At 38.8% G+C, this 21,182-nt stretch overlaps 2 protein-coding genes across 4 annotated transcripts in view; both read left to right on the plus strand.

Annotated features, from left to right (window-relative positions):
- LOC148726564 (uncharacterized) overlaps positions 1–16,403 on the plus strand; it is a 37,749-nt gene extending 21,346 nt beyond the window's left edge. Inside the window, exons 4-9 of the mRNA XM_088726561.1 lie at positions 1,029–1,325; positions 4,151–4,450; positions 6,979–7,101; positions 8,384–8,506; positions 13,038–15,187; positions 15,969–16,403. Of these exons, the coding sequence (XP_088582687.1) occupies positions 1,029–1,325; positions 4,151–4,450; positions 6,979–7,101; positions 8,384–8,506; positions 13,038–15,187; positions 15,969–16,244 (3,269 nt within the window). The 3' untranslated portion in view covers positions 16,245–16,403. The remainder of the gene's footprint in view (positions 1–1,028; positions 1,326–4,150; positions 4,451–6,978; positions 7,102–8,383; positions 8,507–13,037; positions 15,188–15,968) is intronic.
- The window catches only part of LOC148726563 (RYamide receptor-like), a 139,792-nt gene that overhangs the window by 24,195 nt on the left and 94,415 nt on the right, over positions 1–21,182 (plus strand). The gene's annotated exons all lie outside the window — the stretch shown is intronic.

Consider the following 21,182-nt stretch of genomic DNA (forward strand, 5'->3'; position numbering starts at 1 on the left):
GTATTTGACCGTTCGTATCAGCGAATTATGCCCAGTAAATCCGGAAATAAAACTTTTTCAGTTCTTGCCGTAACAACACAGAAGATGATAAACATTTCAAATAATTTCACATTAGCGTCGAAATTGGAATTCCTGAATAGGTTTGATCTGCACATCGTAGAAAGCTTAAAGAAAGTTTTTCTCTTTTCCAAAAGAGAACACTTTACCATTTGAATCAGCGAAAAATGCTCAAAAGAGCCGCTAAATTGTCGAAGCGAGAAAGGTCCGAGATACGATACCTTGAGTTTTACAGTTACCCTATGGAAGGGCGGAATGCCGGTGGAATAACTCACAACGCGGACCACCTCATCGTCTGGAACAAAAGTCTCACAAAAATGGAATTGCAATGAAACAAGAACATAATTCAATTAACTGGCAAAATCAAGGTTAAAATTATTATTATGTTAATATGATTATTTGTTACTATTGGTGGTTCTGTCAATTGGTCACTACATTCTTGAATAGTCTTTCCCTTGCGGAACAAGCCTGACTCATAAGTATGTGTGATGCGGCAGCAATAGGTATGTGCAGTCTTAACTCCCCACTTTTTATATAATTACCCAGATGTACTCACGGAATTGGCGCGAAATGAAGTTTCATTCGCGAGCTGTTCGAAGAAGTCGAGAGCCAATCAAATAGCGCGTATCACACGGTTAAATTATATTTTCAAGGTAATATGGCCATGAATCTTCTTAAAACTCGTCCCTGTGGGCCCAAACAACGGTAAAAAAGATAACGACAGGCGTTTGCCAACGTTCCATGGACCCAATGTATGGCTTTTGTTAAAATATTAACAGAGTTATACAAATATACTCACAGGTTCCTCCCACAAGTTCTCAGGTCCAATCAGACTTTGAAAATGGTAGAGATCGTTTTGGAGGTACCTTTTTACAAGCTCTCAGTCATTGCTGAAATAGGTTTAGACCTCAAAAAGTCCATAGGGCTCTCGATTTTCCAACTAATCAGTTAAAGTTAATTACTTCTTTTAGGTGTGCCTGAGAAACCAAAGATCACAACTGATGGTCAGCATGAAGTTGATGTACCGTTTATCATAAACTGGTCAGCACCACAGAGCAACAGCAGTAACGATATTAAATATCGCCTCGAATGGAGGAAGAAATCCACCGCAGGATCTGTAGAACCGCGGGTTTCACGGGAAGATATTGTTGAAACTCACTTCAATATTGCTGAGCTTGACTATAACTCGGAGTATGAAGTGAAACTGTTTGCTGTCAACATACACGGAGAAAGTGAGCCAGATATCAGAACATTTAAGACAAAGATTGGTATGTACCTTTGTCAAATATGTTTGTCTTACGCCTTTTGGTGAATGTCTTGAAATGTCATCCAAATGTTTCCTCGTCGTCACCTTTCAACTAACAGTCGTTCAATAATATTGTTACTGCAACATGATGATGGTGTGTTTACAGGGTTTTCTCCTTCTTTCATGCGATGAGAAACCTTATTAGTTTTCTGCTTCGGAACGATATAAGTTGGCAAGCATTGAATATGATAGCAATTTTAAGATGCGAGGCAGTGAATTGAACGAGTTTTTTTTTATCTCAGGAAAGCGCAAGGTTATTTTCGTCCACAAAATGGCCACTGACCGACCTAGGTGACATTGTTTACATATAATTTAGTTTAATCAATCAGCCAAAAACCTCATCTATACCCACAGTTCTTGTTTCACATCAGATCGCGAACAATCGAAATAATTCTCAGTGTTGCAAACTCTTACTTTTGCTCTACACTACAAGAAGAAACTCAAAACCCTCTTTGACAGGATTGTGTATGGTAAGGGGAAAAGCAAATTCCCCGCACCGAACGCGGTGACCGGCGATTGATTCAAACGAACTCGGTAACATTTTCTGAGTTTAGTGGCTCCCAGACACTTTCACCGAGTCGTCAATCTATTAGTACCCCTACACTTCCTTGGATGAAGTGGAAAACTTAATGAAAAGTTGGTTACTCTCTTAGGGTTCTCATAAAAAATGTAGCAAAATGAAACAGATTCTCTCTATTTTTTTTTTCACTATCAACGAGTTTGGTTTGGTTGTAAATTTTACTGACTGTTCACATTTAAAGGTTTTTGTTGATTTCTTTTATTTGGTTACCCTTTTAAAATATGAGCCTCTGCAGGCCTAACTGTGATCATTTTAAACATTAAAAAAAAACTTCACATCATTGAATTTTGAATCGCAGATTGGATCAATTTTACGCCTTTGCGTTGACTAAAACAACTTATATCCATAAACCCAGAGATAATGTTACCTTGAATCAATGATTCACACACCATTAGTGTGTGATCCTTCCCAGTAGAGGGCCAAATATCCGACCAATGTCGAGATGGTTTTTTCTTGACTATTCTTCGCATGGTTTTACTAGAATATGTTTGTCTTACGTTTTGGTGAATATCTTGAATTAGTATATACTAAAACAGTGGATAGCGTTGAAGGCGCGCTGTGATTGGCTAGTCAAACTCTGAATATCCTATGCTATTTACCTCCGAGCAACTCGGCAAAAAAATGGCGTCCCTTTTTGCATCCGTGACAATCGAAAAAATCACTCAAATTAACGACGAAGCAGTCCCTGAAAACACAAAGGAAGCGACTAAATTTGCTTTGGCCGTGTTTAAAGGTAATGGTTTAAAATTTTTACCCAGAGTTCATCGATAAAAACCAATGAGAAAGGTTTTGTTTACAAATGCAAATTAATCTTGCGCGGCTTGTTGTTTCAGTCCTTTCCGCGCGGGAAAATGTTGGAATGTATGAATTAAAATCAATTTTTGGTGGTGTTTATTATCTCACTGTTTTAGTATATACTAAAACAACTATTCACCTCAGTGTCGGTGGTTAGCGGTGGATATTTACCTCGCCGCTTCGCGGCTCGGTAAATATCCACCCCTAACCACCTCCACTTCGGTGAATAGTTGTTAAATGTCATCCAAATCTTTCCTCAACGTCACGTTTCGACTAACAGTCACTTTGTAATATTTCCACTGTAACATGATGATCATATGTTTACAGGGTTTTCTCCCTGTTTCATCCGAAAAGAAACCTTAATAGTTTTCTGCTTCCGAACGAATGCGTTGGCAAGCATTAATGTGATCGCAATTTGAGACACAAGGCAATGAATTCAACAAGTTTTCCTTTAAGCCACAAAAAATTTAACAAAATGAAAGAGTTTCTCCCCAATTCCTTTTTTCACTATCCACCAGTTTGGTTCGGTTGCAAATTTTACCGACAGTTCTCATTTAAAAGTCGTTTTTGTTGATTTCTTTTATTTGGTTACCTTTTTAAAATACGAGCGTCTGCAGACGTAACTGTGATCATTTTAAACAACATAAAAAAAACTTCATTTCTGTGGATTTTGAATCGTAGATTGGTCTCAATTTTACGCGTTTGCGTGGACTAAAACAACTTATATATACAAGCCCAGAGAGGATATTACCTTGGATCAATGATTCACACACCATTGGTGTGTGATCCTACCGAGTACAGGGCCACGTATTCGACCACTCTTCGCGTGGTTTTACTAGGAGTTGAGCTACTTTATACGAGAGAGCAAACTCCTTAGAACTGGTCTTTTATCGACGTTGCTTTCTGAAGAATTGGAATGAGAAAATAGACAGGACAGAAATTTATGGAACAACGGCGGGGAAGTCATGTTTGCTAGTATTCTTTTATATATACCAATATTTACACAAGGAAAAGGCGCGAAAGAAAGTTTCATTCGCAAGCTGTTCGAAGAAGCCGATAGTCAATCAGATGGTGCGTACCACATAGTCAAATTTCATTTTCAATTTGATATGGCTATGAATCTCCTTTAACATCATCACTTTGGGCCCAAATGATGGTAAAAATGATCACGACTGGCGTTTGCCAATGTTCCACGGACCCAATGTATGGTTTTTGCTGACAGCCGTTTAACATGAACTCATAGGTTCCTCCCACAAGGTCCCAGTTACCCTCCGAACTTTTAGACGGTACAAAATCTTTTTGGGGGTTACTTTTTTCAAGCTCTCATGATTGGAATAGATTCAGGCTTCAAAAAATCTGCAGAGTCTATCAAATTTCCCCGCTAATCAGTTAACGTTAATTTTTTCCTTTAGGTGTGCCTGAGAAACCAAAGATCACAACTGATTGTCAGCATGAAGTTAATGTGACGTTTATCATAAACTGGTCAGCACCACAGAGCAACATCAGTAACGATATTAGCTATCGCCTCGAATGGAGGAAGAAATCCACCGCAGGATCCATAGAACCGGCGCGGATTTCACGGGAAGATATTGTTGAAACTCACTTCAATATTACTGATCTTGATTATAACTCAGAATATGAAGTGAAACTGTTTGCTGTCAACATACACGGAGAGAGTGAGCCAGATATCAGAACATTTAAGACAAAGATTGGTATGTACCTTTGTCAAATGTATATGTCTTAAGTTCTGGTGAATGTCTTGAATGTCATCCAAATCTTTCCTCGTCGTCACGTTTCGATTAACAGTCGCTCAATATTTTCACTGTAACATGGTGATCGTATGTTTGCAGGGTTTTTCTCCTTCTTTCATATGACGAGAAACCTCATTAGTTTTCTGCTTCGGAACGATATCCGTTTGCAAGCATTGAATATGATAGCAATTTGAGATGCAAGGCAGTGAATTCAACAGGGTTTCTTTTATCTCTGGAAAGTACAGGGTTATTTTCGTTCGTTAAATTGCTACTGACCGTCCTAGTCGGCATTGTTTACAGATGATAATTTAGTTTAATCAATCAGCCAAAAACTTCATCTGTACCCACAGCTCTTGTTTCACATTAGATCGTAACCAATCGAAGCAATTCCAGTGTTGTGAGCTCCTATTTTTGCTTTGCACTGCTAGAAGGAACTCGGCAAAACCCTCTCCACTTTGATAGGACTGTGCATGTTGGGGGGAAAAGTAAGTTCCCAGCACCAAACCCAGTGACCGATTGATTCAAACGCCGGAACTCAGTAACACTTTCTGAGTTTAGTGGCTCCCAGACACTTTCAATGAAACGTCAATCTATTAGTAGCTCTACTCTTCCTTGGATAAAGAAGTGCAAAACTTAATTAAAAGGTGGTTACTCATTTATGGTGGCTCTCATAAAAAAATGTAGCAAAATGAAACAGTTATTCTTTAATTTTTTTTTCGCTATCTACGAGTTTGGCTTGGTTGTAAATTTTAGTGACTGTTCTCATTTAGAGGTTGTTTTTGCCTGTTGATTTTTATTTGGTTACTGTTCTAAAATACGAGCCTCTGCAGACATTACTGTGATAATTTTAAACAACATAAAAAAACTTCGCATCAGTGGATTTTGAATCACAGATTAGACTCAGTTTTACGCCTTTGCGTTGACTAAAAGAACCTGTTTCCATAAACGCAGAGATATTACCTTGTATCAATGATTTTCTAACTTATATGTACCAACATCTTCTAAAGAAATACATATTATTAACCAGGTGAGAAGTCCGTATTTGAAAAAGGTGTGCCTAAGGTCTTGGATGCCGCCCAAGACATATTGATATGAGAAAGAGTGGGAAAATTTTAAATAAATTGTCTATTGGCTGAAGGTGGTGACCGAAACCCTAGCGTAGAAATGCTACCCAGCCGGCAAAACAAAATATATGTATGAAAAATTGCAACGAAGTTAAGGATGTGCTAGATGACCCAACACACAACGGGTAGGATACCGCCCGCTTGAGCTGGCTTGATAAGAGAATACTGTCCGCTCTCGGAACCAATCAAGTTGCAGGATTTTTAGAATAACGCCCGCTCACGTATGCAGAAAAAAAGATAATAGGCAGTTACCATGGGCATGTAGGAATGCGAAATAAGCGTTACCTTGCTCCTTTACAAGAATCAAGAGCACGCTTTTAAAAGGATATGATTGATGCCTTTGAAGCTCATTGTTAAAAAAGGAAAAGGAAACGAAAGAGCACTATCAGTTTTTCACAAGAGTGCAAGGTGGGGGAGGACCGCGCGACAAATTTAGTACTGACTTTAAGACTTCAGCACCTTGGTTTTTTTTTTTTTTTTTTTTTGACATCCTACGGGATCTTGCTAGTCTGAGAATGTTAACTTAGGTCCAAGTTTTTTTCAGGGTCAAGTTGCTCGCGCGTCCTCGAACTTTGTTGTTTTGCAAGACGAAGTGAAGAGTCACGAAAAGCTCGGAAAATTCAATATTAAAAAGGTGTATATCTGCGAACTGTTTTTTCGTTCCATGATGGGCCGAGGAATTGCGAAATTACGTTATAATGATTGAAGGCATTCCGAAAGGTACGGAAAATTTAAAGAAAATCTCCAATTTACATTTCATGGCAAAGAGTGCTATTCATGACATTTCAACTTCCATCAAGTTTGGGTCGATGGTTCCTTGATGTACAATCCTCTAGCCCCTTCCCCCTCGCCATACCTTACAAGTTTTCATTAAAAAAGCGATAGTTTAATTCTGAGGGTTTTCCTCAGAACTAAGAATTAAATATAAAAATCGCAGACATGCTCAAATCTGATGTGCAAATTTGTAAGGCTTTCCAGAGAATCGGGTGCCAACTAAAGCTATTAACGAATTTTAAAGGAAAATTTTCGAGCAAAATCTCTGGAAAAACTAGCTGTTTCGAAGTAAAAAAAGCGAACCGATTTCCTGTCGAACTCTGCTTCTTGACAAATGACAGCAAAGATCGACGACGCACAACAGTTGGCCCCCTGAGGCACCTGGCGCTGGGTTGACTAATACCAACGATCATTTGGACGTCAGTATTAGCAAACCTGTCGAATACGAAACTCAAAGGTTAGGAAGATTGAAAGTGGCTGAATTAGTTTTTGATGAGTGTCTTAAAGCTTGTTTCCATCTGAAAACCAGAAACAAGAAGCTGTGGTGTAAATGTGCTCATGAAATTGCTTGTACCTTTCGTAAATCTTCAGATTCGGTGGAAAAGATGAGAGACAACTTCAAAGAAACAACTGAGGGGATAGAGATTGAAATTAAAGAGTTGAAAGAGAAGCTAAATAGCTTGAAAACAACAGTGGAGAAAACCACACGTGAAGGTTGGTGGCTAGATTGAGCTACTCACAGAAGAACTGAATTAACAATAGCGATACCGTTCACTTGGGTTCATAGCATCTTTTTAATTTGACCAAAGTATTTGCTGGATGTCGGCAAATGTAGTATATTTTGGTAATATATTGTTGATAATATAGTGATGTAAGGCCACACCTTGACCAGCACCTGCACTGAAGGACACAAGGTAATATGGGGGATGAATAGAATGGCACGGAATGTGAGATTTTAGTCCCTACCTTCCCCTCAAATTGGATAGTTTTCTAAGTTGTCTAATTTTAGTTTTATCTTTGTTAAGGACATAATGAATTTAACTTCCTCGAACGTGAGAGTTGACCTGCATATTGCTTTCTCAATCTCATTAATTATTCATAAGCTGATCATCCAACCAATTCACGCTAATTTCGTCAAGTGCATGTGGTTTGAAAACCCGGTAAAACACTGGAATGACGCGCTATCCCTGAAATTAATATAACATCAAACCTTTGAGTTTCATAAAGCATCAAACTCTAGTGAACTCATTTCTCAATATGAATAACAGCAACAAACTTGACGACAACATGGGAAAAACTCGTGAATATTTTCACTTTCTTTCATTTCTGAGGTGCGATTGAGAAGCTACCATAAAAGCTCCTGCATTGGGTTTCGTCAGGATTTCAAAACACTCGAAAACAATAATAAAAGCACTCGGGCTACGGTCTCGTGCTTTCATCAGTTTCATTGTGTTTGGAAACCTAGATGAAACCCTCGCGCTCAGTTTTGAAATAGTTCGTATATCCTTCTTCTGCTCCTATTGTAGACTGAGTATTTCATTGTACACGGGGAAATATCTGAATGTGTGTCGTCCGAGTGAATTGATCTGGATGAGGTGTATGTGGTTATTTTACATTTCCCGAGTAAAAAACTGAACGAAACCTCCTTCTTCATTGCAGACGGGCCACTGGTTTTCTCCAGCGTTTTTCTCTGTTTCATGATGAAACTGACCATGTAACATAGAAGGCGAAAAAGCGTTCGTTTGTTTTCGTTGATTAGTTCATCCGGTCTCGCTTTTTACGGACGTAAAATCTATTTAAGACTGTCAGCTCCATTGATATCCATATTTATTTCACGAGTAAATTACTTTACGAGAGAGTTTAAATGTCACACCGCTTGTAAGGAAAAAAAAAGGGAAGGGGAAAGGATCTAACGTTATTTAGTTAACCTACATTTTTATGAATGAAGTGACTCGGATCACTCAGACTAATTGTTCTAGTCCTATTCTTTCGTCAGATACCATGAAAGGGTCTCATGAGAAAATGTTAGGCGAAATTGCAAAGATGGAGAATGAACTGAGAGAGGTGAAGGAAAAGCTGTGTACTTTGACAGCCTCGGTAGGAGAAAGCAAGAAAGAAGGTCCGCTCAATTATTGCATTTGACAAAACACAGTCCTAATGCTTTATGAACTGAGAGTTTAGGGCAAACACGAAGCATACGCCAAGCTGTGCGCAGCACCGAAAAGCACGTGCATACGTAATGGTTTCATTTCTCGATCATCGCTCTAATAGTTAAGTTCTGAAGTAGTAGCGCTACGCAATTTTCTGGCCGTGAAGTCAAGAAAACTACGATCTAAGCATGATAAATTCTACTGCGTGAGTTTCATACACGTAAGTTACGGTTTTTTACTTCTAACAGCTTTTTTTTTTGCTTTTCCGATTTCTCCAAAATTTTAGCTTTTGTATAGTTACGCGTTACACTCAGGTGTCAATGGGTGAAAGCAATCTTTTGGTACCTATCTTTTACTGACTGTATAAGGAGCTTGGATCCCCCTCGAGTTAATAGCAGACACGTACAATCACGCCAGAATCTACAGTCAACTGTGAACTCAAATGCACTCGATAAGCCGTGCTTACTTCTAGTAAAGTAACAGTTTTTCTGCGCATTGTTGCGTCGTCATTTGACAGATATTTAACGTGTCCTGTACCATACATAGAAATCATCTTTTCTTAGGGAAAGTAATTTTTCAAATTTCTGAACTAGTCTCGGCAGTGTGCTTTGGTTCCTTCAAGAAATTAGTGCGGTGCGCAGGTGACAACTGGTCCTCACAATTGCATTACAATTGCCGTTCTAAAGTTGCATTGTTTCTACTTTAATTCCTTTAATTACTTTAATCAGGCTCTGATCCATACCGGTTTCCACCGTTTTACGGAAATCGGTCAGAATTTTCATAATAAAAAATTTATATGTATATATTTTTAATAAAAGAAAACTACAAGTTGCAGCAAATATATTGTCTGTCCGACTCAAGAAGCCACGAAAAGGCACTTTAGGTAGTTAGAATTAAAAACATTTTCCGGGGGACCATGCCCCCGGGCCCACCTAGGAGCTTACGTCTTCGGCGCTCGTTTTGCAGTAAATCGGTGAAAATTTTTCCTAGATCTGCGCCTGTTAATACTAGGGGTAGGGTATGGAAGCCACTGTTTACTGAATACCTTCCGACTAGGAGCGGCAAACTGTCTTTCGCAAGACATTGCATAACATTTTCCTTTATATTTCACCCGTGATAACCCTGGAAACATAGTTGATAAAGCCATTTTCGTCTGTTTTCGGCCATAAAACGAGGGCTTCTTTTAACTTTAAAATTTGTCTCCAATCATACGGAAAAATCCAAGATTCAATGAAAGAAACACTTATGAGACTGGAGAACGAAATGAAAGAGATGAAGGAAAAGCTGGGTTCCCTGATAGCTTCAAAAGAAGAGAGCAGGGATCTAGGTAAGTCGTCCGGAAGATCTAGAGAGTACAGTTTAAAGGTTACACATTGCTACTAAGTTGAGGTCGATGTTAGAAACTAACAGTATAGATTCGACTGAATTTTAATCGAACATCTTTTGATCGTTACCCACTTTGAAAGAAATTCAGTCCTTTTAATTCATAGATCAGGTTTTTCATCATCAAAACTGAGGTGGTGTACGGCCTTCGACGACGGTGCATTCTGGGTCAGATGGCTTCGAGCTCATTTCTATATGAACTCCGGGCGAGTAAGGTCGGCATGAATTCCTGGTATTACCCTGGTATTTATGATAACGTTTAAGTGGGTATCGATACAGAGAACAGGCGTGGAAATTAAACAATCAGGCTTTCGGAGAGGTATCCTCAACTGGCTTAGCATAAGCCTTCCAGAAAACTTTATAATGAATAATCGGCCAACGTTCCCAGTACAGGGCCACAAATGTAACCAATGTTGACGTTTCTTCTCTCGACCATTCTTCTCATGGTTTTACTAGAAGTTGAACCACTTGCACGAGAGAGCAAACTCCTTCGAGCTGGTCTTTTATCGAAGTTGGTTGGCTTTCATCGTTTCCGCTGGTGCGGGACAGACTTAAAGAGAATGTACGGTCTAGAAAAAGTTTATCCCAGTTAGAACACTTTTTCCTCAGAAGTTTGAAGATAACTGCCATTTTGTCCAGTTTTCTTTGTATCAGCGACAAGAACACTTTGAATTGAAGATTCCTATTTTTACAACTTTCATGGTTAGAAAAACGCTGTCAAACTTAGTTCAGCGCTTTGTCCTTGTTGACCTGTTTGACCTTTTGTGAAAATAGTTTCTGATACTCCTAATGGTTGAAATGAGGTGAACTGTCGTGTGGTTGAATGTCAAAATAGATACTAAAATTCAAAAGGAAAACTTGTATGCCTCTACAAGCCACGGGATAGTGAAATATTAAAGAAAAGTTTGCCAGTAAAAATAACGTGCGAGGGCGTTTTTGTCAAACCCTGCGAAACCGTCGCCAGAACTGCCAAAACGAAAGCTTCCAGCGAGATATGCAGGTGTATAATTTTTCCTTGTTAACCCTCCCTTCGAACTGAAAGCTTTGCTTACCTTTTCCATATTTAACACAAATCTCAGTTATTTATTCTATGAATTTTTCAAACCCTTTTATTGTAAGCGAATAAATTGAAGCTCGAAATGGTGGTACACAGTGGTAAATTCTCAGTCGCCACCATTGACCCAAGCCGATTTTCAACATCGTGCCCCAGTGTATAAGTACATCTTGTGTTTCCTAAGTCTGTTATGAGTTCACTGGGTAAATTTTCTTTACCCCACCAGTCGCATTCTCCTGCGAAAAAAGGCTATATGACATTTAATGCATTGCCGGCAAATAAACAAGACAGACACATTTGCGACAAGTACAAATTATCCTTCGTCACGCAGGCGCCCATATTTCGCTATATCATATCGATTGGACATGATAAAAACAATATGAAAATATTTAGTGTCATTCAATCAACTACTTGACGTAATTATGCAGTGCTTATGCTTTCAAAAGAAATCGAAAGTTTCATTTTAGCTTCAATGACAGTGAGGTAATTTCTAATGTAAACACTGTATAGCGGAGGCGACTTTCTGGCGCGCGTCAAAAATAACAAAGCTCTACTTTCCACAAGTCGCGACATTTCAAACATTTCAGAATGAAAAATATTGCGTTGAAGCTAATTATAAGCAATAAAGATAAAAGCGCCATTGGAAATTAATGGTGAATGCTGAAACAAACAAAATTTGTTTCGTAGCAATTAACTTCTACCTTTTGTCTACGTTAATATTGGCAACCAAATGTTTCTAATCAATTTTGTCGGTGTTTACGCATACGAAGAATGATCTTCAAGTCTATCATTTCTTTTCCTTTCTTCTTTTCTCCCTCGCCGCTGTTTTTCTTGTTTACATCCACTTCAGCAGGGATATAATTTACCATGCTTGACTATTGCTACGTCATAGTTTCGTCATAATTTCGCCATAACCAAGGTGGCGGATTTCAATTTGAAAATGTCGATTTTTGGAACGTAATTGTTCGCTACTAAAACGCTTTTAGCTCAAATGAATGGCCAGTTAGGACAGTGCAAGCAAGGAACTATTGATTTAAGTAAACTTTTCTAGACCGTACCTTCCCTTTAACTGGGGTGTTCCCGGTACTGCCAAAACGCGTTCTTTTGCTCATTGCCACTATTGTAAATTTGGGGATAAACAATTTTTTCAGTCAAATCTGTCACAGTTTCTCCGCTACTGTGAGGCTATCTTACCGACTTCGCGGGAGCTAACAATCACAGCACCAAATTAGTAAAGCAAATAACCGTCAATTTCAAACGCAGTTTTCGGAGTAATAGCAAAAGGTGTGCTGAGGTACGATACATTCACTGATTAGTCCTATTTGTAGCGAGTAATTAGGTGTACTTTTTTGTCAAATGGAAGCAAGAAATAGTGAAAAAAATAGAGAATGGGGTGCAATTCACAGGGATTTGCACTCGGTAAAAAGGTCCTCCAATTCATATTAAAAAATGCAAAAACACAAATTGTATATTGTAAAAATGTCCTCCAATTCATATTAAAAAATGCAAAAATACAAATTGTATATTGCAAAAATAAAAATTGTATATCAAAACATCAGTAGCCTCAAGTTATTGAGGAAGTGTTTATTTTCCAATTCCCAGTGTTTCTAGTCCGCATAGCTTGGCATTAGGTGATAAATGGACTTGGACTTTCCTCTTCGAAACGCCTCAACCAAATATAAGACCTCCTAGTTGGAAATGTTTGAAAATAATACACCGAAATGCCTCAACCTCATAGTAAGTCTGCCATGTTGAAAACGTGCAAAAATAATGCACCGCGGTCGTAGTCCACAAAGCACCTGGTCAATACTCAAACTCGAGAATGTTGGGCAAATCATATTATTGCCATGGGATAGACTGGGATCCAAAGTGCTGCAAAACCAAAAATGGTAATTCATTATTCTAGTAATTTCTTTGGCAAAGGTGTGGAAGTCATACAATCGATTTAAATTTCTAACCGAATTCCAGACAAATATTACAATTTTTCCGCTTTCTTCAATCTTTTCTTACTTACTTTTTTTACTTATTCTTAATTTTTTACTTACTGACTTTTATATATGTAGGAATTTTCGATCCAAGTGAATTAATCAACAGAATTCGCCAACTATACAAGAGTCGCGAGGGACGGCTTTCACCGTTTCCATGGTGTGAAGAGTTTCAGTTTTTTCTTGGCAACATTTTTACAAGGCTTAAAGTGGTCAGAAGAAACAAAACGGGAAGAAAAGTCAAAGACATGTTTGTTGACATTTCGTCAATACTGGACCCGTATGAAGGGTGTTCAGCGCCCAGAACTGCGTTGATTGAAGGGGAACCTGGTATGGGAAAAACCACGTACTGCAAAAAGTACGTCTACGACTGGGCCACGAAAGAGGAAGAACCTCAGGGCTGTGGCGCAACAGCATTCAAAGCAGTGCTATTTCTAAATTGTCGAGACATACATTCTAATATTTGGGAAGCCATTGAGGATCAGCTTCTGCCCCGAGATATCGATGAAAAAGTCAAGCAAAATTTTTTTCAGTTTATTCGCGAAAATCAGTCCAGCATTTTATTGATACTGGATGGATTGGATGAGTTGCCTTCCAGCAAATTGCCAACTTTTTCGGAATGGATTGAAGGAAGGATACTCCCCGGATGCCACATAGTTGCAACAGCAAGACACGAAGCTGGAAAAGAGGTGAGAAAATGCTGTGACGCGCTCCTCGAAATCGTAGGATTCGCTGCAGAAGATGTTGACAAATATGTCATCAAATACTTCAAAGATAGTCCAAATTTAGCTACAAAGCTCTTGGAACGGATCAGGCGCGATAAAAACTTGAAAGAAATGGCAGTCAATCCTCTGAATACGACACTTCTTTGCCTTTTATGCGAAGAGTTTGATGGCACATTCCCTGAAAACAGAGCTCAACTATACTTGGATATGGTTGAATGTGTCTTGAGAAGATATCGAAAAAAGAAAGGACAAACAACGAATGTAGACCTAAAAAAACTTTACCAACCGCAATTGAATCACCTTGGGCTGGTAGCTTTGAATGGTTTATTTAATGACAAATTGGATTTTGATAAAAGAGAATTAGGAAACCTTGCAAAAGACTTGACTGAATTTGGATTTCTATCAGGGCAGCCTGGTGGCAGCAGATTGAGACAGAATATACATTATGCTTTCCTACATAAAAGTTTTCAAGAATTCTTTGCAGCATTCTTCATTTGTTCTAAGATTCAGGGGAAGGAAATCACTACTGAAGAACTAGTTTCCGATGAAAGGTGTTTCAGTGAACTTTGTCCAGTACTTTTGTTTACATGCGGAATTTTATCCACGCAATGCAGTGAAGAAGTTGTGCCTCTTATAAACAGTCTAGCAAACCAAGTCAGCGAAAATGAAGGCATAGGTACAAATGTTGTACTAGCGGCCATCAACGAGTGTAAAGGAGAACAATGTTTTCCCTTACAGTTGGCAAAGTGGTTTGGATCTGGTTTGAATCTTACCGAACTGGATTTGTCTCGGAGTTTAATAGGCGATACCTGTGCTACATTAATTGCTGAGGCAATCAAAGGCAACAAGACTCTGACCAATTTGAATTTGTCTGGCAATAGAATAACTAATGCCGATACTACATCTATTGCTGAGGCAATCAAAGTCAACAAAACTCTGACTAATTTGGATTTGTCTGACAATCTTATCACTGATAGCGGAGCTACATCTATTGCTGAGGCAATAAAAGTCAACAATACTCTGACCAATTTGGATTTGTCTAGGAATCAGATTAGTGATGCCGGTGCTACATCTATTGTTGTGGCAATCAAAGTCTACAAGTCTCTTACCACTTTGAATTTGTCTTACAATCGTATCAGTGATGCTGGTGCTACGTCTATCGCTGAGGCAATCAAAGTAAAACAGACTCTGACCAATTTGGATTTGTCTAACAATCAGATTACAGATACCGCTGCTACATTTATTGCTGAGGCAATCAAAGTCAACAAGACTCTGACCAATTTGAATTTGTCTGGCAATCCTATCACAGATCGCGGTGCTACATCTATTGCCAAGGAAATCAAAGTCAACAAGACTCTGACCAATTTAAGTTTGTCTGGCAATCTTATCACTGATAGAGGTGCTACATCTATTGCTGAGGCAATAAAAGTGAATAAGACTCTGACCAATTTGGATTTGTCTAGGAATCAGATTAGTGATACCGGTGCTACATCTATTGTTGAGGCAATCAAAGTCTACAACTCTCTTACTGCTTTGAATTTGTCTTATAATCGTATCAGTGATGCCGGTGCTAAGTCTATCGTTGAGGCAACCAAAGTCAAAAAGACTCTGACCAATTTGGATTTGTCTAACAATCAGATTAGTGATACTGGTGCTACATCTATTGCTGAGGCAATCAAATTCTACAAGATTCTGATCAGTTTGAATTTGTCAGGCAATGAAATAACTGATGCCGGTGCTACATCTATTGCCGAGGCAATCAAAGTCAGCAAGACTCTGACCAATTCGGATTTGTCCAACAATCAGATTAGTGATAAAGGTGCTTCATCTATTACTCAGGCAATTAAAGTAAACGACACTCTGACCAAATTGAATCTTTCTGGCATTGAAATAAGTAATGCCGGAGCTGCATCTATTGCTGAGGCAATCAAAAACAACAAAACTCTAACTAGTTTGTGTTTGGGTGACAATCGTATCACTGATGAGGGTTCTACATATATTGCTGAGGCAATCAAAGTCAACGAGAGTCTTACCTATTTGAATTTTTCTGGCTGTCGTATCACTGATGCTGGTGCTGCATCTCTTTTTGAGGCAGTAAAAGTCAACAAGACTATGATGGAGTTGAGTTTGCCCTAACTAATCAAAGTTAGCAAGACTCTTTCAATCCTATCGCTGACGCCGTTGCTACATCCATTGCGGAGGCAACCAATGTCAACAAGACGCTGACCAATTTGAATTTACTGGCAATAAAATAACTAATGCCCGTGCTACATCTATTGCTGAGGTAGTGAAAGTAAACAAGACCTTGACCAATTTGGATTTGTCTTACAATCAAATTAGTGATACAGGTACGACATTTATCGCCGAGGCAATCAAAGGCAACACGTCTCTGACCAATTTGAGTTTGCCTAACAATTATATCAGAGATGCCGGTGCTACATCTATTACTGAGGCAATTAAAGTCAACAAGATTCTGACCAATTTGAATTTGTCTTACAATTGTATGACTGAGCCGGTGCTACATCCATTGCTGAGGCAATCAAAGTCAACAAGAGTCTGACCAATATGAGTTCGTCTGGCAATCGTATCATTGATGACGGTACTACATCTTATGTGAGGCAATCATACAGTCAAAGTCAAGAATACTCGGACCATTTTTAATTTGTCGGGCCATGAAATAATTTTTGGGGGTTGACACGATTAAAGTAAACTTGACTGACTAATGTGAATTTGTCTGGGAATGAATTAGTGATACTAGCTACATCTATCGGCTAAGACAACCAAAGGCAACAAGACTGACCAATTTGAATTTGTCTCGTAATCGTATTGGTGATGCCGGTGCTACATAATTTTCAACTATGTAAGGATAAGGGTAGCTAAGGCCCTGTTTACAAGCAAGGAGGGTAACCCTTGTGCTAGGGTTACCCTAGCAGGCGGGTCAAAGATAGCCCGGGTTTACAAGCAAAATTTCACAGGTAGGGTTAACCTACCACCCGGGACAACTTACCTATGCTTGGTAACCGCAGGCATTGTTATCAATGTTCAAAGGGTCTGGAAACAAGTAAAAAGTTGTCCCGGGTAGGCGAGTTATCACCACCAGAGCGTTTACAAGGCAGCTAGGGTTACCCTTGCGCTAGGGTAACCCTAGCGCTCAGCTAGGGTAACCCTAGCTGCCTTGTAAACACGTCGATGAAAATAAGAAGAAATGTGGGAGCGTTAGGGTAACCCTCCTGCCATGGTAACCCTAGCACTAGGGTTACCCTACCTGCTTGTAAACAGGGCCTTAAAAAGTATTCCAAGCAAACTTTGAAACATTTTTATAAGTATCTGTCACGATCTGACAGCTGTACATTTTTTGTCCGCTAAACCAGCACTTTTTTTTTTCTTAAAAGAAAAAAAAATGCTGGTTTAGCAGACAAGTTCGAGTTAAATGAGTATCACGATGACTTTTCATATTCTCTGATTTTACGGGAAGTATTATTCTCTTTCAACGGCGATTAATTATTAACCTTAGAAAAGGTTTGTTAAGGCCTTGTATGGGGCAATGGGAGGTACGTACAGTGCACGCATTTTCAGTCCTGTCATGGCGTAAGTAAGTAGGTAAGTAAGGACTTAATTTATAGAGGGGGACACGTAACAGCTGAAAAGCTGACAAACCTGTGGCCCTCTAACTAGATTATACAGCATTACAAAAAACTGATAAATAAATAAATATATAAATAATTACAAAATTATTAGAAATAGCAGGATATATTAAAAATATTCAGAAAGATAAAATTGATTTATAAAAAATTAAAATTAGATAATGTGCTATTGCTTAATATTGTTTCAAAGTTGTCCAGGTTTTTATATGAGCTTATAAAGTGCTTTTTCACAGCTGTTTTGAATAATTTTATACTAGGCTTATTTTTGATATCATGGAGAAGGCTGTTCCATAACTTAACTGCGTCAACACTGAATGCCTTGCCACCATCGTTATTTCTTAGGTATTTGGGACACACTAAATTTAAATTGCTATGTCTAGTAGACCTATTGTGTACAGAACTGTTAGTCTTGAGCAAGTCTCTGATGTAAATCGGAACATCGCCTTTAAGGCTCTTAAAAGTCATTGTACACTTATTTAGTTTGATTTCATCAAAAAAAGGCAACCAGCCTAGTTTACTAAAGTTTACAACACTTCTAGAATAAGAGTTCACTCTAAGAATTACTCGGGCAGCCCTTTTCTGTAACCTTAGGAGACAGTGGAGTTCTTTAGCGTCGCAGATATTCCAAACCATGCTCCCGTACATAAGGACGGGTTTAATCAAGGCGTTATAGTATAAGAGTCTTTCTTTCATTGGAAGGTATCTCTTTATCTTTTTCAATAAACCAATACGCTGAGAAAGCTTGGCCTTTAGGCTAGAAATGTGGTCACTAAATGTAAGATCTTGATCGAGTGTTACACCAAGCAATTTATAAGAAGTTACTTGTTCTATTTTGGCCCCATCAAGGATCACTGACAGGTGATTGCCATCAGCTAATGATGAATGTAGCCTCTTTCCGGTGATAAGTAATGCTTTGGTTTTAACGGCGTTTAGGACCATCCCATTTTCGCTAGACCATTTACTTAATTTATCCATGTATTCTTGAAGACGTCGTTCCAATTCCAAAGGTGCATTACCGATATTAGCGCTGGCTTTAAATGTGGTGTCATCCGCGTAAGCATGAATAGTTGAGTCCGATCCAACAGCTTCGGGAAGATCATTGACGAAAATTAAAAACAGTAGAGGTCCTAATATGCTACCCTGAGGAACTCCATTGGTTAGCGTAAGTTGTGACGAAGTCGAGTTATTTACAGTAACACACTGTTTGCGATTGAGAAGATAGCTCTGCAATAGCTTTACAACATCATCTGGAAATCCATATGATCTTAACTTTACCAGGAGAATGTCATGATTGATCAAGTCGAATGCCTTGCTATAGTCCACAAAAACTAAGCCGCTGACGTTGTTCTTATCAAGGTCAAGAAGGACTTGGTCCAGAAGAAACAACAAAGCAGTATCCGTGGAGTGGTTTTTACGGAACCCTGATTGGAAGCGGTATAAAAGTGAATTTTCTGTTAAGTAGGTGTTCACAGCATTGAAGATGTGTCTTTCAAAGACTTTAGAAAGAATAGGCAAAATACTAATAGGACGATAGTTTTGAATATCTTGCTTGTTTCCTTGATTCTTGAATAGAGGTTTAACCTTTGCTATTTTCCATTGTGAGGGAAATGTACAAGTTTCAATACAGTGATTTATAATTTTAGCTATGGAGCATGATATTTCAGGAGCTGCAATCCTTAGAACTCTGGCACCAAGCCCATCGATTCCCGTGGCTTTGTGTGTAGGCATACTTATAAGATAATCGTTAACCTCACTAGGAGTTATTTGCGGAATAAGATTCTCAATTTGACTATTAGATTTGTCTGGTGGACCAGGAAGAGCATCATAATGAAGTACAGGTGCCGCCTTTATGAGACGTTTATATACATAAACGAAGAAGCGGTTAAAGCGTTCAGCGATTGAATGGTCATTCTTTATCAAGTTGTTATTTTCGTCAGCAATAGGGACGGAGTCGTCGTTATTCTTTGTATCTTTAGATAGGTCTTTAATTAAAGACCAAAGTTTCTTTGGACATTTTTTAATTTTTACTGAACTGAGTTTTAAAGTACTGTTCCTTCGCATTTCTTAGTTTCCTCGTCACTTTGTTTTTAACCAGTTTAAAAGCAGACCAATCTTGCTCATTTTGTGTTCTCCTGGCCCTCTTTAGAAGATTATCGCGTTTATTTATTTCGTTGTATAGATCATTAGTGAACCATTTCGGCTGATTGATTTTCTTCACACTCTTGGACTTTAAAGGTGCGTGATTATCAAGAATGTCATTAAAGATTTTGTACCAAGATTCAGCAATGTCATGGGCATCTCGAAAAACAAAGGAGATATCCCAAGGGGCTTCTCTTAAGTCTCGCAGAAAGCACTCTTTGTTGATTCTGTCGATATTTCTGTATTTGATTTTGGAATGTTGTTTACGTTGTGCATCCATGGTTTTGTAGCACCTCAAGATGGTGACCGTATACAGTCCCTTTCAAGTTTTCTCTTTTTCCCGATTGGAACACAAACCTTTGCATCAGAGTCGGGGTCACGGAACAGAACAGAACATGTTTCCCCCTTTTCCCAGTAATCCTCACTTTGCCGTTAAATATGATCAATTGCCTTTCACTGTTGAAGTAACTGTTAGTTGTACAGGGGCGGATATCTCTAACAAGAACGGAAGGTAGAAGGTCAGTGTTTCTTCACTTGAGAGATAGCTGGGGGCTAACAGTTGACGGAATTATAGAATTACGGATAACAATTACAGTTTATTAAACTATTGCATTAAGTTACTGAATTAACGAGTTATAATACAATGAGAACTTAAATAAGATTGGTTATGTACATTTCTGTATACATTAAGTACAAGTTATAAACACCACACCAGAACATGCATCACATTTGTTAAAAATACTTAAAAGTGAAAAAGTCTTTGGTGCGCTTCGTTCTACAGGTAGTAGCGTTGCTGTAAAAGTACAGCTGGTTTGATTTGTGCCTTAGGGTGTTAGGACAGGTATCGTGTAGGGGTATTGGTAGAAGAGGGTGGTTTAAGTCCTTCATTTTGTACATGTGCTATTTAGGCAATAGCGAAAATCAGACCTGAAAAAAATCAGGCCTGTACGGGATTCGAACCACTGACCTCTGCGATACTAGTGCAGCGCTCTACCAATTGAGCTATCTACTGCGAAGGATCGTGCATCATACGTATTTAATACCGCAGTTCAAAATATATGGACTTCATATATTTTATTGTAACTGATTTATCATCACGGGTTTATTACGAATCAACTTAACGGCTTGCTCCCAGTTGGCTTGTTAGCTCAATTGGTAGAACGCTGCACTAGTATCGCAGAGGTCAGTGGTTCGAATCCCGTATAGGCCTGATTTTTTTCAGGTCTGATTTTCGCTATTGCCTAAATAGCACTATCTACTGCAAAGGATCGTGCATCATACGTATTTAATACCGCAGTTCAAAGTATATGGACTTCATATATTTCATGGTATCTAACCCGAATAAGTCGCATAAAGATCTCGTGATCGTTAAACTTAACTACCGCTGTCTTGTCCTGAGGCTTTTCCATATTAAAAAGTGCTTTTATTGTTAGTTCCCAACCTAGAAACCAGGCTCAATCATGCGCGGAACATTTATCTTGCTCTCCGAGTCACTCGATCATTCTGCTAGAGTACTGTGGTGTTTGATGTATGGCATATGCATCCGCCATCTGAATTAGAAGTGAGGCCTATCACCTCGGCTGATCGTTCAAGATGGCAGACGATAGAAAAGCGCACTAAAATCGTAAAGCTCGACTTGTAAGGCTCGAATGCACAGATTTCGTCCATCTTCATCCCCCCCTCCAAAAATAAATAAATTGATGCGAAAGACAAAT

Source organism: Stylophora pistillata, chromosome 7 (assembly GCF_964205215.1).
Source record: "Stylophora pistillata chromosome 7, jaStyPist1.2, whole genome shotgun sequence".
NCBI classification, from domain to species: Eukaryota; Metazoa; Cnidaria; class Anthozoa; order Scleractinia; family Pocilloporidae; genus Stylophora; species Stylophora pistillata.